At 46.8% G+C, this 18,413-nt stretch overlaps 1 protein-coding gene across 2 annotated transcripts; it reads left to right on the plus strand.

Annotated features, from left to right (window-relative positions):
- The first annotated feature begins 81 nt into the window (after positions 1-81).
- LOC120941728 (zinc finger protein 420-like) lies at positions 82-18,172 on the plus strand. Of its 2 annotated transcripts, none has more exons than XM_040355349.1 (3): positions 82-144; positions 14,330-14,456; positions 16,316-18,172. In XM_040355349.1, exons 2-3 carry the CDS (start codon positions 14,420-14,422, stop codon positions 18,136-18,138), a joined length of 1,860 nt encoding a protein of 619 aa, XP_040211283.1. In that variant the 5' UTR covers positions 82-144; positions 14,330-14,419; the 3' UTR covers positions 18,139-18,172. The 2 variants fall into 2 exon arrangements, with proteins under 2 accessions (XP_040211283.1, XP_040211282.1); XM_040355348.1 differs by lacking the exon at positions 82-144 and adding an exon at positions 7,166-7,392.
- The last annotated feature ends 241 nt before the right edge of the window (positions 18,173-18,413 follow it).

Raw genomic sequence — 18,413 nt, forward strand, 5'->3', positions numbered from 1 at the left:
GAGTTCTGGAGGAAGGGGGCGAGCACTGTAGGGGCGGGGCCCCAGTATAATTGTGTGGGCGGAGCTTTCAGTATACAGCGGACGGACAGCTGATCGCTGCTCATAAGACTTCCGGTGGAGACATAATTATCATTGCAGTGAATTGTACGTCCGCCCCCTAGCGGCTAACTTCTCCTGACTGACCCCCCTAGTAATGTATAGGGGGGATTATATGATTGGGGTTCCTGATTTAGAATGGCAATCTGACGGGGCAACTAATTCAACGGGGGGAGCCTCTGATCAGTGTGGGGGGGGGGGTATCTATAGGTGTGCTCTGATTGGGGGGGGGTATCTATAGGTGTGCTCTGATTGGGGGGGAGTATCTATAGGTGTGCTCTGATTGGGGGGGGGGAGTATCTATAGGTGTGCTCTGATTGGGGGGGGGAGTATCTATAGGTGTGCTCTGGGGGGGAGTATCTATAGGTGTTCTCTGATTGGGGGGGAGTATCTATAGGTGTGCTCTGATTGGGGGGGTATCTATAGGTGTGCTCTGATTGGGGAGTATCTATAAGTGTGCTCTGATTGGGGGGAGTATCTATAGGTGTTCTCTGATTGGGGGGGTATCTATAGGTGTGCTCTGATTGGGGGGTATCTATATGTGCGCTCTGATTGGGGGGTATCTATAGGTGCGCTCTGATTGGGGGGTATCTATAGGTGTGCTCTGATTGGGGGTATCTATATGTGCGCTCTGATTGGGGGGTATCTATAGGTGTGCTCTGATTGGGGGGGAGTATCTATAGGTGTGCTCTGATTGGGGAGTATCTATAGGTGTTCTCTGATTGGGGGGTATCTATAGGTGTGCTCTGATTGGGGGGGAGTATCTATAGGTGTGCTCTGATTGGGGGGGAGTATCTATAGGTGTGCTCTGATTGGGGAGTATCTATAGGTGTACTTGGGGGGGGGGTATCTATAGGTGTGCTCTGATTGGGGAGTATCTATAGGTGTGCTCTGATTGGGGAGTATCTATAGGTGTACTTGGGGGGGTATCTATAGGTGTGCTCTGATTGGGGGGTATCTATAGGTGTGCTCTGATTGGGGGGTATCTGTAGGTGTACTCTGATTGGGGGGGTATCTATAGGTGTGCTCTGATTGGGGAGTATCTATAGGTGTGCTCTGATTGGGGAGTATCTATAGGTGTGCTCTGATTGGGGAGTATCTATAGGTGTGCTCTGATTGGGGGAGTATCTATAGGTGTGCTCTGATTGGGGAGCATCTATAGGTGTGCTCTGATTGGGGAGCATCTATAGGTGTGCTCTGATTGGGGGGGTATCTATAGGTGTGCTCTGATTGGGGAGCATCTATAGGTGTGCTCTGATTGGGGAGTATCTATAGGCGTACTCTGGTTGGACGGGTGGTATCTATAGGTGTACTCTGATGGGGGGCTATCTATAGGTGTGCTTGGGGGTATCTATAGGTGTACTCTGATGGGGGGTATCTATAGGTGTGTGGGGTGTACTTTGATTGGGGGGGTAAGTTATCTATAGGTATACTCTGACTGAGGGGGGGCGTTATCTACAGTGTAGGTAAGGGTGAGAGTTATCTATAGGTGTGCTCTGATTGGGGAGTATCTATAGGTGTACTTGGGGGGGGTATCTATAGGTGTGCTCTGATTGGGGCGTTATCTACAGTGTAGGTAAGGGTGAGAGTTATCTATAGGTGTGCTCTGATTGGGGGGGGGTATCTATAGGTGTGCTCTGATTGGGGGGTATCTATAGGTGTGCTCTGATTGGGGGGGGTATCTATAGGTGTGCTCTGATTGGGGAGTATCTATAGGTGTGCTCTGATTGGGGAGTATCTATAGGTGTGCTCTGATTGGGGGAGTATCTATAGGTGTGCTCTGATTGGGGGGGGGAGTATCTATAGGTGCGCTCTGATTGGGGGGTATCTATAGGTGCGCTCTGATTGGGGGGGAGTATCTATAGGTGTGCTCTGATTGGGGGGTATCTATAGGTGTGCTCTGATTGGGGGGGGTATCTATAGGTGTGCTCTGATTGGGGGGGTATCTATAGGTGTGCTCTGATTGGGGGGGAGTATCTATAGGTGTGCTCTGATTGGGGTGTATCTATAGGTGTGCTCTGATTGGGGGGGGGTATCTATAGGTGTGCTCTGATTGGGGAGTATCTATAGGTGTGCTCTGATTGGGGAGTATCTATAGGTGTGCTCTGATTGGGGAGTATCTATAGGTGTGCTCTGATTGGGGGAGTATCTATAGGTGTGCTCTGATTGGGGGGGTATCTATAGGTGTGCTCTGATTGGGGGGGTATCTATAGGTGTGCTCTGATTGGGGAGTATCTATAGGTGTGCTCTGATTGGGGGAGTATCTATAGGTGTGCTCTGATTGGGGGGGAGTATCTATAGGTGCGCTCTGATTGGGGGGGAGTATCTATAGGTGCGCTCTGATTGGGGGGTATCTATAGGTGCGCTCTGATTGGGGGGGAGTATCTATAGGTGCGCTCTGATTGGGGGGTATCTATAGGTGCGCTCTGATTGGGGGGGTATCTATAGGTGTGCTCTGATTGGGGAGTATCTATAGGTGTGCTCTGATTGGGGGAGTATCTATAGGTGTGCTCTGATTGGGGGGGTATCTATAGGTGTGCTCTGATTGGGGAGTATCTATAGGTGTGCTCTGATTGGGGGGGGTATCTATAGGTGTGCTCTGATTGGGGGGTATCTATAGGTGTGCTCTGATTGGGGGGGGGGTATCTATAGGTGTGCTCTGATTGGGGGGTATCTATAGGTGTGCTCTGATTGGGGGGTATCTATAGGTGTGCTCTGATTGGGGGGTATCTATAGGTGTGCTCTGATTGGGGGGGGTATCTATAGGTGTGCTCTGATTGGGGGGTATCTATAGGTGTGCTCTGATTGGGGGGGGGGTATCTATAGGTGTGCTCTGATTGGGGGGTATCTATAGGTGTGCTCTGATTGGGGGGTATCTATAGGTGTGCTCTGATTGGGGGAGTATCTATAGGTGTGCTCTGATAGGGGGGTATCTATAGGTATGCTCTGATTGGGGGGTATCTGTAGGTGTGCTCTGATTGGTATCTATAGGTGTGCTCTGATTGGGGGGTATCTATAGGTGTGCTCTGATTGGGGGGGGGGTATCTATAGGTGTGCTCTGATTGGGAGGTATCTATAGGTGTTCTCTGATTGGGGGGTATCTATAGGTGTGCTCTGATTGGGGGGTATCTATAGGTGTGCTCTGATTGGGATGGAGTGGGGGATGTTATCTTTAGGTGTACTGGGGGGGTTGTTATCTTCAGTGTAGCTATACTATAAATAGGGGGGGGGTATTTATAGGTGACCTCTGATTTGGGATGAGGGTAAGTGGCACCTGATGTAATGAGTTCCTCTGATACCCCCCCCCCCCCGGTGTAGGGGAGAAATCTGCCCCTCACATGACCACCACACCTGACAGCTCCTGTGCCCCGCCCCCCAGTGATGTCACCTCCAGGTATGATGACATGGAGAGGAGGTCAGAGAACGTTTATTGTATTACCCCGGCAGTGTCAGCCTCTGGGTACTGCCCCCCGGGGGTGGGCTGAGGACACAATGGGGGGGATTCACTAAAGACAAACCCTCTGTGCACTGCGAGTCACTCTACATCTGAGGGGGAAGCTCTGAAATGAGGGGAAGCTCTGCTGATTTCTATAATGTACAAGGAAAAATGCTGTTTTTTATAGTACAAGAGACGGTCAGAGACTGCAGACATAGTACAGGAGATGATCAGAGACTGCAGACATAGTACAGGAGATGGTCAGAGACTGCAGACATAGTACAGGAGATGGTCAGAGACTGCAGACATGATACAGGAGATGGTCAGAGACTGCAGACATAATACAGGAGATGGTCAGAGACTGCAGACATAATACAGGAGATGGTCAGAGACTGCAGACATAGTACAGGAGATGGTCAGAGACTGCAGACATAATACAGGAGATGGTCAGAGACTGCAGACATGATACAGGAGATGGTCAGAGACTGCAGACATAATACAGGAGATGGTCAGAGACTGCAGACATAATACAGGAGATGATCAGAGACTGCAGACATAATACAGGAGATGATCAGAGACTGCAGACATAATACAGGAGATGATCAGAGACTGCAGACATAATACAGGAGATGGTCAGAGACTGCAGACATAGTACAGGAGACGGTCAGAGACTGCAGACATAGTACAGGAGACGGTCAGAGACTGCAGACATAGTACAGGAGATGGTCAGAGACTGCAGACATAGTACAGGAGATGGTCAGAGACTGCAGACATGATACAGGAGATGATCAGAGACTGCAGACATAATACAGGAGATGGTCAGAGACTGCAGACATAGTACAGGAGATGATCAGAGACTGCAGACATAGTACAGGAGATGATTAGAGACTGCAGACATAATACAGGAGATGATTAGAGACTGCAGACATAATACAGGAGATGATCAGAGACTGCAGCCATAGTACAGGAGACGGTCAGAGACTGCAGACATAGTACAGGAGACGGTCAGAGACTGCAGACATAGTACAGGAGATGATCAGAGACTGCAGACATAGTACAGGAGATGGTCAGAGACTGCAGACATAGTACAGGAGATGGTCAGAGACTGCAGACATAGTACAGGAGATGGTCAGAGACTGCAGACATAGTACAGGAGATGGTCAGAGACTGCAGACATAATACAGGAGACTGTGAGTGACTGCAGACATAGTACAGGAGATGGTCAGAGACTGCAGACATAGTACAGGAGATGGTCAGAGACTGCAGACATAGTACAGGAGATGATCAGAGACTGCAGACATAGTACAGGAGATGGTCAGAGACTGCAGACATAGTACAGGAGATGGTCAGAGACTGCAGACATAGTACAGGAGATGATCAGAGACTGCAGACACAGTACAGGAGATGGTCAGAGACTGCAGACATAGTACAGGAGATGGTCAGAGACTGCAGACATAGTACAGGAGATGGTCAGAGACTGCAGACATGATACAGGAGATGATCAGAGACTGCAGACATAATACAGGAGATGATCAGAGACTGCAGACATAATACAGGAGATGATCAGAGACTGCAGACAGAGTACACCAGGATCTGCTAAGTGACAGTTTGGTGTCGGGGGGGGGGGGGGGGGGTGAAATGATACGATGTTTCCAATCTCCTGAGATAAAGTTACAGAATTATTTCTGAATGATACACAAGGAGCTGAAATCTGCGCAGGATCTGATTTCCGAGGAACGCGAACCGCAACATCAAGACTCCGCCCACACCTGGGCGATCGGAATCGCCGCGAATAATATGCCCGCGATTCCAAGTCGTGGGACGCGTGTGCCATGTCGTTACTTCTTAACGGCACCCCCAATCGCTCGGCGCCTGCCGCATGGTAAATTGCGCTACAATCACGGCAAATCGCAACGCGCGACGCTTCTTGCTTCCAAAAAAGGAGGAGGAGCTTGTCTTTTGAGCACCAGTTTCGCACGTGTGATTTGCCGCAATTGCACCGCAATTTGCCGTGCGACAATCGCGGGCGCGATTGGGGTGCCAGCGCACGTCGGTCTTGCGATTCGCCGCACTTTGCAAGTCAAAAAACGCACAGGCATGAACAGAGCCTAATGGCCCCGTACACGCCATCGGATTTTCCGTCGGGGAAAACCTTGGATGTTTTTTCCGACGGAATTCCGCTCCAAGCTCGGCTCGCATACACGCGGTCACACCAAGCTTCTCTGAACTTTTCGACCGCCGAGATCGCGGTGACGTCCCAACACTGCGACAAGCCGAGAAAATGAGGTTCAATGCTTCAGAGCATGCGTGGGAATTTTGCGCATCGGAATTTTTCCCGTTAGGAAATATTGAGAACCCGCTCTCAATCTTTTACCGGTGGAAATTCCGACAGGAAAAGTCAGACGGAGCCGACACGCGGTCGGTACTTCCGACCGAAAGCTCACGGAATTTCTGACCCTGTGTATGCGACATAAGACTCCATTCCCACGTGGATATGCCATTCGCGATTCCAAATTGTGGGACGCGCATGCGATTCCGTTGCTTCTTAATGGCACCCCCCAATCGCGGCGCGTTTGCCACAGGGAAAATCGCGCTGCAATCGCGGCAAAAATCGCAAAACGCACGATGCTTCTCGCTTCGAAAAGGAGCTTCTCTTTTGAGCGCCAGCGTCGCACGTTGTGATTTAGCGCGCGACATTCGCGGAAGGAGCGATTGGGGTGCCATCGCACGTGCGTCCTGCGATTCGCCGCGCTTTGTATTTCAAATCGCCCCAGGTGTTGAAAGGAGCCTTATTACCAGCTCACATCACAATGCATTGCGGGAAAGGCGTGTTTTCCCGCACCGCGCTGGCAATGCGCTGCCTTTTACGATCATCTGCTGTGGGCGCCAATGCATTAACGGCACCCCCCCCCCCCCAAGCGCAGTGCGTTTGCAGCCACCAAATCACATGCACTACTTTGCAGGGCAATCTCAAACGAATGGGCTGTGATATTGCGCCATGCGCTTAGTAAGGGGTGGAATTGTGCGCGATTGCGGTGCGCTTGCGTGGCGATCAATGGGGGGGTTAGAGCAGATATGGTGAGGAAGCCATCCAACCACTCCTGTCAAATGCCCTCCGAAGAGCGATCCAAATGTGGTTCGTTTTTCAGAGAGCAAAACAAGCCCAGGAAGCGTTGCGGAACTACAAGTCCCATCATGCCTCTCTGCCTGTTGGGAGTCACGCTTGTAACTGTCAGCCTTGCAATGCCTCATGGGAGTTGTAGTTCTGTCCTGTAACACCGCGTACCACTTTAAGGACCCCCCCCCCCCGGCTTGTTATTTAAAGGAATTGTCTATTTTTTGTTCCCCTTGAAGTCACAGGAAAGACCCCCATGCGCTTTTTTTTCTTGCATTGGTACACGCCCCTCTGCCAGGGCCCAACCCCCCCCCCCCCCATGCCACTTGCTCAATAACCTTAAAATTTACCAGAATTTTAAAAAAAGCCCCCCCCCCCCCCCCCCCCCTCCCATAGACTTGAATGGGATTTGTGGCTGACTGGCTGAGCAGGTTGTCAGTGCCATGCTGTGTCGGGGGAGGGAGCATTGCTGGAGGAGGGGGGGGAGAGTTGTAGCTCTGGATGTGACGGAGGGGGGGGGAGGTACTTCCTGCTTCCTCTCCAGCACAGGCTGATCTCGGGGCCCGGGGCTCTGCGGGGGGATCTCCATGGCTCTGGTCAGGTTGTGTTAGGCAGGCGGAGGGCCCCCCCCCCCCCCCTGGACGTCACCCAGATGATCTGCTCAGTGACGGCTGGAGACAGACTGAGTCTCTCCTCCACCCGGAGGGAGCTGGAGAAACCCCCGCCGGAGGGCGACACGGCACAGGTAGGCGACATACCTGCACATGTATGATGTGTGACACGCGTGTGTCCATCTCCGACGTATGTATATCTGCATGGAGAAGTACGCTGTGTATTCAGACTGCTACTACATGCCTACTACATACCTATTACATTCCTACTACATGCCTAGTACATTCCTACTACATACCTATTACATTCCTACTACATTCCTACTACATACCTATTACATTCCTACTACATGCCTAGTACATACCTACTACATGCCATACGTCTTCATCTACTACATACCTACATGAAGAACCTCGATCTGTCTTCATCTACTACATACCTACATGTATATCCTCCACACGTCTTCATCTACTACATACCTACATGTGTATCCTCCATACATCTTCATCTACTACATACCTACATGTATATCCTCCATACGTCTTCCTCTACTACATACCTACATGTATATCCTCCGTACGTCTTCATCTACTACATACCTACATGTATATCCTCCGTACGTCTTCATCTACTACATACCTACATGTATATCCTCTGTACGTCTTCATCTACTACATACCTACATGTATATCCTCCATACGTCTTCATCTACTACATACCTACATGTATATCCTCCACACGTCTTCATCTACTACATACCTACATGTATATCCTCCACATATCTTCATCTACTACATACCTACATGTATGTCCTCCATACGTCTTCCTCTACTACATACCTACATGTATATCCTCCGTACGTCTTCATCTACTACATACCTACATGTATATCCTCCGTACGTCTTCATCTACTACATACCTACATGTATATCCTCCGTACATCTTCATCTACTACATACCTACATGTATATCCTCCATACGTCTTCATCTACTACATACCTACATGTATATCCTCCACATATCTTCATCTACTACATACCTACATGTATGTCCTCCATACGTCGTCATCTACTACATACCTACATGTATATCCTCCATATATCGTCACCTACTACATACCTACATGTGTATCCTTCATACGTCTTCCTCTACTACATACCTACATGTATATCCTCCATATATCTTCATCTACTACATACCTACATGTATATCCTCCGTACGTCTTCATCTACTACATACCTACATGTATATCCTCCCTACAGCTTCATCTACTACATACCTACATGTATATCCTCCATACGTCTTCATCTACTACATACCTACATGTATGTCCTCCACACGTCTTCATCTACTACATACCTACATGTATATCCTCCATACGTCTTCCTCTACTACATACCTACATGTATGTCCTCCATACGTCTTCATCTACTACATACCTACATGTATATCCTCCATACGTCTTCATCTACTACATACCTACATGTATATCCTCCATACGTCTTCATCTACTACATACCTACATGTATATCCTCCATACGTCTTCATCTACTACATACCTACATGTATATCCTCCATACGTCTTCATCTACTACATACCTACATGTATATCCTCCATACATCTTCCTCTACTACATACCTACATGTATATCCTCCATATATCTTCATCTACTACATACCTACATGTATATCCTCCATACGTCTTCATCTACTACATACCTACATGTATATCCTCCATACGTCTTCATCTACTACATACCTACATGTATATCCTCCATACACCTTCATCTACTACATACCTACATGTATATCCTCCATACGTCTTCATCTACTACATACTTACATGTATATCCTCCATATATCTTCATCTACTACATACTTACATGTATATCCTCCATATATCTTCATCTACTACATACCTACATGTATGTCCTCCACACGTCTTCATCTACTACATACCTACATGTATATCCTCCGTACGTCTTCATCTACTACATACCTACATGTATATCCTCCGTACGTCTTCCTCTACTACATACCTACATGTATATCCTCCATACGTCTTCATCTACTACATACCTACATGTATATCCTCCATACGTCTTCATCTACTACATACCTACATGTATATCCTCCACATATCTTCATCTACTACATACCTACATGTATGTCCTCCATACGTCGTCATCTACTACATACCTACATGTATATCCTCCATATATCGTCACCTACTACATACCTACATGTGTATCCTCCATACGTCTTCCTCTACTACATACCTACATGTATATCCTCCATATATCTTCATCTACTACATACCTACATGTATATCCTCCCTACGTCTTCATCTACTACATACCTACATGAAGAACCTCCATACGTCTTCATCTACTACATACCTACATGTAGAACCTCGATCTGTCTTCATCTACTACATACCTACATGTATATCCTCCATACGTCTTCATCTACTACATACCTACATGTATATCCTCCATATATCTTCATCTACTACATACCTACATGTATATCCTCCCTACGTCTTCATCTACTACATACCTACATGTATATCCTCCATACGTCTTCATCTACTACATACCTACATGTATGTCCTCCACACGTCTTCATCTACTACATACCTACATGTATATCCTCCGTACGTCTTCATCTACTACATACCTACATGTATATCCTCCGTACGTCTTCCTCTACTACATACCTACATGTATATCCTCCATACGTCTTCATCTACTACATACCTACATGTATATCCTCCATACGTCTTCATCTACTACATACCTACATGTATATCCTCCACATATCTTCATCTACTACATACCTACATGTATGTCCTCCATACGTCGTCATCTACTACATACCTACATGTATATCCTCCATATATCGTCACCTACTACATACCTACATGTGTATCCTCCATACGTCTTCCTCTACTACATACCTACATGTATATCCTCCATATATCTTCATCTACTACATACCTACATATATATCCTCCATACATCTTCCTCTACTACATACCTACATGTATATCCTCCATATATCTTCATCTACTACATACCTACATGTATATCCTCCCTACAGCTTCATCTACTACATACCTACATGTATATCCTCCATACGTCTTCATCTACTACATACCTACATGTATGTCCTCCACACGTCTTCATCTACTACATACCTACATGTATATCCTCCATACGTCTTCCTCTACTACATACCTACATGTATATCCTCCATACGTCTTCATCTACTACATACCTACATGTATATCCTCCATACGTCTTCATCTACTACATACCTACATGTATATCCTCCATACGTCTTCATCTACTACATACCTACATGTATATCCTCCATACGTCTTCATCTACTACATACCTACATGTATATCCTCCATACATCTTCCTCTACTACATACCTACATGTATATCCTCCATATATCTTCATCTACTACATACCTACATGTAGAACCTCGATCTGTCTTCATCTACTACATACCTACATGTATATCCTCCCTACGTCTTCATCTACTACATGTATATCCTCCACACGTCTTCATCTACTACATACCTACATGTGTATCCTCCATACATCTTCATCTACTACATACCTACATGTATATCCTCCATACATCCTCATCTACTACATACCTACATGTATATCCTCCGTACGTCTTCATCTACTACATACCTACATGTATATCCTCCGTACATCTTCATCTACTACATACCTACATGTATATCCTCCATACGTCTTCATCTACTACATACCTACATGTATGTCCTCCATACATCTTCATCTACTACATACCTACATGAAGAACCTCCATACGTCTTCATCTACTACATACCTACATGTAGAACCTCGATCTGTCTTCATCTACTACATACCTACATGTATATCCTCCCTACGTCTTCATCTACTACATGTATATCCTCCACACGTCTTCATCTACTACATACCTACATGTGTATCCTCCATACATCTTCATCTACTACATACCTACATGTATATCCTCCGTACGTCTTCATCTACTACATACCTACATGTATATCCTCCGTACATCTTCATCTACTACATACCTACATGTATATCCTCCATACGTCTTCATCTACTACATACCTACATGTATGTCCTCCATACATCTTCATCTACTACATACCTACATGAAGAACCTCCATACGTCTTCATCTACTACATACCTACATGTAGAACCTCGATCTGTCTTCATCTACTACATACCTACATGTATATCCTTCATACGTCTTCATCTACTACATACCTACATGTATATCCTCCATACGTCTTCATCTACTACATACCTACATGTATATCCTCCATATATCTTCATCTACTACATACCTACATGTGTATCCTCCATACATCTTCATCTACTACATACCTACATGTATATCCTCCACATATCTTCATCTACTACATACCTACATGTATGTCCTCCATACGTCGTCATCTACTACATACCTACATGTATGTCCTCCATACGTCTTCATCTACTACATACCTACATGTATATCCTCCATACACCTTCATCTACTACATACCTACATGTATATCCTCCATACAGCTTCATCTACTACATACCTACATGTATATCCTCCATACGTCTTCATCTACTACATACCTACATGTATGTCCTCCACACGTCTTCATCTACTACATACCTACATGTATATCCTCCATACATCTTCCTCTACTACATACCTACATGTATATCCTCCATATATCTTCATCTACTACATACCTACATGTATATCCTCCATACAGCTTCATCTACTACATACCTACATGTATATCCTCCGTACGTCTTCATCTACTACATACCTACATGTGTATCCTCCATACGTCTTCCTCTACTACATACCTACATGTATATCCTCCATACGTCTTCATCTACTACATACCCACATGTACTCCAAAGACTTGCTGGTAAGTTAATTGTCTCACGTCGAAATTGGTCCTAGTCAAGCCTGTCGGGACCCTCTGGGGTAAGACTGCGCTAGATCAAGATACCTCTCATATCCTCCGTACGTCTTCATCTACTACATACCTACATGTATATCCTCCATACATCTTCATCTACTACATACCTACATGTGTATCCTCCATACGTCTTCATCTACTACATACCTACATGTATGTCCTCCATACGTCTTCATCTACTACATACCTACATGAATATCCTCCATACGTCTTCATCTACTACATACCTACATGTGTATCCACCATACGTCTTCATCTACTACATGCCTACATGTAGAACCTCCGTACGTCTTCATCTACTACATACCTACATGTATATCCTCCATATATCTTCATCTACTACATACCTACATGTATATCCTCCATATATCTTCATCTACTACATACCTACATGTATATCCTCCATACGTCTTCATCTACTACATACCTACATGTATATCCTCCATACGTCTTCATCTACTACATACCTACATGTATATCCTCCATACATCTTCATCTACTACATACCTACATGTATGTCCTCTGTATGTCTTCATCTACTACATACCTACATGTATATCCTCCATATATCTTCATCTACTACATACCTACATGTGTATCCTCCATACGTCTTCATCTACTACATACCTACATGTATATCCTCCATACATCTTCATCTACTACATACCTACATGTATATCCTCCATACGTCTTCATCTACTACATACCTACATGTATGTCCTCCATGCGTCTTCATCTACTACATACCTACATGTGTATCCTCCATACGTCTTCATCTACTACATACCTACATGAATATCCTCCATATATCTTCATCTACTACATACCTACATGTATATCCTCCATATATCTTCATCTACTACATACCTACATGTATATCCTCCATACGTCTTCATCTACTACATACCTACATGTATATCCTCCATACGTCTTCATCTACTACATACCTACATGTATATCCTCCATACATCTTCATCTACTACATACCTACATGTATGTCCTCTGTATGTCTTCATCTACTACATACCTACATGTATATCCTCCATATATCTTCATCTACTACATACCTACATGTATGTCCTCTGTATGTCTTCATCTACTACATACCTACATGTATATCCTCCATACGTCTTCATCTACTACATACCTACATGTATATCCTCCATACATCTTCATCTACTACATACCTACATGTATGTCCTCTGTATGTCTTCATCTACTACATACCTACATGTATATCCTCCATATATCTTCATCTACTACATACCTACATGTGTATCCTCCATACGTCTTCATCTACTACATACCTACATGTATATCCTCCATACGTCTTCATCTACTACATACCTACATGTATATCCTCCATACGTCTTCATCTACTACATACCTACATGTATATCCTCCCTACGTCTTCATCTACTACATACCTACATGTATATCCTCCCTACGTCTTCATCTACTACATACCTACATGTATATCCTCCCTACGTCTTCATCTACTACATACCTACATGTTTATCCTCCATACGTCTTCATCTACTACATACCTACATGTATATCCTCCATACGTCTTCATCTACTACATACCTACATGTATATCCTCCATACGTCTTCATCTACTACATGCCTACATGTAGAACCTCCGTACGTCTTCATCTACTACATACCTACATGTATATCCTCCGTACGTCTTCATCTACTACATACCTACATGTATATCCTCCGTACGTCTTCATCTACTACATACCTACATGTATATCCTCCATACGTCTTCATCTACTACATACCTACATGTATATCCTCCATACATCCTCATCTACTACATACCTACATGTAGAACCTCAATCTGTCTTCATCTACTACATACCTACATGTATATCCTCCATACGACTTCATCTACTACATACCTACATGTATATCCTCCATACCATGTAGGAAGACCATGTTTGGTCTTTCCTGGATGACTTGCTGATGCGGGTGCAGTCCGGCAGATGAACTGAGATGTATGGTCCCGGCACCCTATGACCCCCCATCCCATATTCTTCCAGGCTCCGGTGACCTTTGATGATGTGGCAGCTTACTTCTCGGAGGACGAGTGGAAGGACCTGGAAGAATGTCAGAAGGAACTCTACAAAGATATGATGAAAGAGAATTATGAGGCGCTAATATCTCTGGGTAAGTCCTTATATTCTGCATATTATTCCATCACTGACCTCTCTACAGATCTGCAGAACATTGTCTACCCCCCCCCCCCCCCCATGGGGGCATATATGTAAATAAAAGAATTCCAGCAATAAAAAAGTCAGAAGAAAAATAGTGTCCCCCCCCCCCCCAAATTCCATGGCAAAAAATAAAAAAAGGGGACAAGAGCCTCTTTCCCACAACCCTGGCTGGTGGCTGTGGCGGGCTTTGGGAGCGGGGGGCCTTTTCGGAATCTGGAAGCCCCTTTTAACAATGGGGGTCCCCAGATCCCAACCCCACATGTGAATAAGTATGAGGTACATAGTACCCCTACCCATTCACCATAAAAAAATGGGTTATGACACAACACAAATTTTTGACAATTCCTTTTCCCCATAGTAGATCCATCATCAGTCACGATGTCAACTGCTAACTGCTGACCCGGAAAAAAAAACCCTCCCGCTGTCTGCCCGCTGTCAGTTCCTAGAGCAGAGTTCTAACCCCCGCCCCCCCCCCCCTTCGAAAATTAAAAGTCAGCAGCTACAAATACTGTAACTGCTGACTTTTACTATTAGGACACTTACCTGTCCAGGCATCTAGCAGTGTCCTCACCCAAACCGGCTCTCGGGTGCTGGCGCCGCCATCTCGGTTAAGGGAAACTGGCAGGAAGGCATTGCGGCTTTGCAGCCGGTTTCCTACTGCTCATGCGCGAATCGCGCTGTGCTCTGAATGGGTGAAGCAGGAGGACGATGAACTTCCAGCTCACTTCGCCGCAGTGAGCTCACCTGGAAGCGGGAGTGGGTACCTGTCAATACCAGGTACCCGCTCCCCCCTCCAAAAGGTACCAAATATGGCAGCGGAATGGAGGAGGAGGCAGACAAGCGGAGCTTCCCCTCTTGGGTGAAGCTCTACTTTAAATAGCTAAGAGGTGGGGCCACCCAGAAATGTCACTAGATGGCCCTGCCCCCTCATCATCAAGTGACTCCGCCCTTTAGTTATTTTTGATGTTTCAGAGGGCAGAGCAGGCAGATGGCGGAATCCTTCGACGAGACCCAAGGGTTTTTTTGTTTTTTTTTCGGGTTCCGATAGGCCCCCCCACCTGCAGACTCCACCAACCATGGTTGTAGGGAAGAGTCCCTTTTCCCCATCAACATGGGGACAAGGTGCTTCGGGGTGAGGGTTCAGAGCCCCCCCCTGCCCTAAAGCACCTCCAATATTGAGGGCATGTGGCCTGGTATGGTTCGGGGGGGGGACTTGCTTGTCTCGCCCCCCCTCTTTCCTGGCCTGCCAGGCTGCATGCTGAGATAAGGGTCTGATATGGATTTTGAAGAAGACCCCCACACCATTTTTTTGGGGGGGGGGGGACACTGTTTGTTTTTCTTCTGACTTTTCTTATTGCTGGCATTCTTTTATTTATATTTCAGCTGTCAGCGGGGAAGCCCGCCGACAGCTGATGAGTCATAGGTTGTCAAGGACGCAGTGGCCAGCTTTCCGGCCTGCTCCTTAACAACCAGCTATTCTTCACACAGAATTCGAATCGGTCGATCATTTTTTCGATCCAAATTCAAATCGTTCTGAAAATATGGAAGTTGTTAAATGAATATACAAAACAAAATTTAAATAATTTAAATGAAATTTGTTACTAATTCATTCGGAGATTCAGATACATCCGAATATCTGTAGAAACCAAAATTTGGCCGAATTTATATTCGGACTGAAACTAATTGCACATGTCTGCTCTGTACTAATTATATTCAACAATAATTCCTCTTCTTTGCATTGAGTAAGTTCCATGTGATGGCTTTTGGTCCCGTTACTTACTCTCGTTCTCTCTCTCTCTCTCCCCATCACAGAGGAAGGACCAGCGAATGACAAAGAGAAGATTATCTCCAAGTACAACGAGAAGTTGGACAATGTTGTCCCGTCGGCACTGCCCGTCTTGGATCCCTCTTCGGCATGTCCTGGCATTGTGGGTAACAGTAGCAGTCAGTCTGCCAGCGGTCAGCCCCAGAGGAACAAGGAAGAGGTCAGCACTGAACACATCCCAGCCTACCTGGACAACTTCAGCCCCGGCATGGCCCAGGCCGACCCTACCAGGGACGAGGGGGAGAAAGCCTACCGGTGCACAGAGTGTGGGAAGAACTTCCGAAAGCGGGACAGCCTAAAGCGCCACCAGCAGACGCACACAGGGGAGCGCCCCTACAACTGCATAGAGTGTGGGAAGAGCTTCATCCAGAAGCAGCACTTGGTCACCCACCTCCGGACCCACACGGGGGAACGGCCTTTCAAATGCGAGGAGTGCGGGAAGAGCCTTAGCACCAACGAACGGCTGAAGATCCACCAGAGGATCCACACCGGGGAACGGCCCTACAAGTGCGAAGACTGCGGCAAGAGTTTTCGAGCCCACCGGGTGCTGAAGGTTCACCAGCAGACCCACACCGGCGAGCGCATCCACAAGTGCGAGGAGTGCGGCAAACGCTTTCGGCACAAGCAGACGCTCATGGCCCACCAGAGGAGCCATTCTGGGGAGACCAGTTACAGCTGTAACGAGTGTGATGAGAGTTTCCGAACCTTCAAGCACCTAAAGTTCCACCAAAAGCTGCACCGCGGAGAAAAGCCACATGAGTGCGAGGACTGCGGCAAGGGGTTTCGAAAACGAGAGCACTTGAGGCGACATCAGCAGATCCACACGGGTGAACGTCCTTTCTCCTGTGAGGAATGCGGCAAGGGCTTTATCCAGAAGCATCACCTTATCCGCCACCAGAGGACCCATTCTGGTGAACGACCTTTCACTGTGGTCATTGTAGAAGAGTTACCGTACTCTAACCCAACCAATGGCAACTGCCGAGGCAGCCCCCACATTTGCAGCGAGTGCGGAAAAAGCTTTACCACATACGAGCACCTGAAGAGACACAACCGGCTCCACACTGGCCAGCGGCCTAACAAGTGTGACGACTGTGGCAGGACCTTTAAGTCTCAGAAGCTCTTGAAAGCCCATAAAAAGGCCCAGGATGAGGAGACGGGGCAGTGCCGGGATGAAGACAGCGAGAACGGCGAGAGCCAGCGCCCGGCACCCGGAGAGAAGCCGTTCGAGTGCGGCGAGTGCGGCAAAATGTTCCGCTTCCTGAAGCACTTGAAGTTCCACCTTCACACCCACACCGGCGAGAGGCCCTTCAAGTGCGAGTCTTGCCAGAAAACCTTTCGCAAACGGGACTGCCTGAAGAGGCACCAGCAGATCCACACAGGGGAGCGACCGTTCACCTGCGCCGACTGCGGCAAGGGCTTCATCCAGAAGCAGCACTTGGTGAGACACCAGAGGACTCACACCGGGGAGCGCCCCTACATCTGCAGCGAGTGCGGCAAAACGTTCAGCACCTGCGAGCATCTGAAGATCCACGGCCGCACCCACACGGGGGAAAAACCGTACAAGTGCAACGACTGCGGGCAAAGCTTCCGGAAGCGGGAGTACCTCAAGTGCCACCAGCAGACCCACACCGGAGAACGACCCTTTACCTGCTCCGAGTGCGGCAAAAGCTTCATCCAGAAGCACCACCTCATTGCACATCTCCGTACCCATACCGGGGAAAGACCTTACCAGTGTAATGACTGCGGCAAAACTTTTCGGCACAAGCAGAATCTAACCACGCACCAAAAGATCCATGGCATTGGCTTGTAAGGTCAAAAATGAATGGCTTTTTTTTAAAAAAGTTTTTAAGTGTTGCTTTTTTATTACTTCTGTGGCCGGTGTGGATTTGGAGACACGTTACTATAGGATGCAGCCCTGTAGAGCAGTTGGTGCTCAGGTGGTGGTCCAGACGATGAGTGTAGTGAGGACCTGGGAGTTCGACCAGGAACGTTTCTGCACTGTATAGACTGCTGGGCATTACTGCTACCAAATTTTGGCACAGTTGGGTAAGCCTAGCGGTTCCCAGGTGTCCTATGATAGTGAAA

Source organism: Rana temporaria, chromosome 5 (assembly GCF_905171775.1).
Source record: "Rana temporaria chromosome 5, aRanTem1.1, whole genome shotgun sequence".
Lineage (NCBI taxonomy): Eukaryota > Metazoa > Chordata > Amphibia > Anura > Ranidae > Rana > Rana temporaria.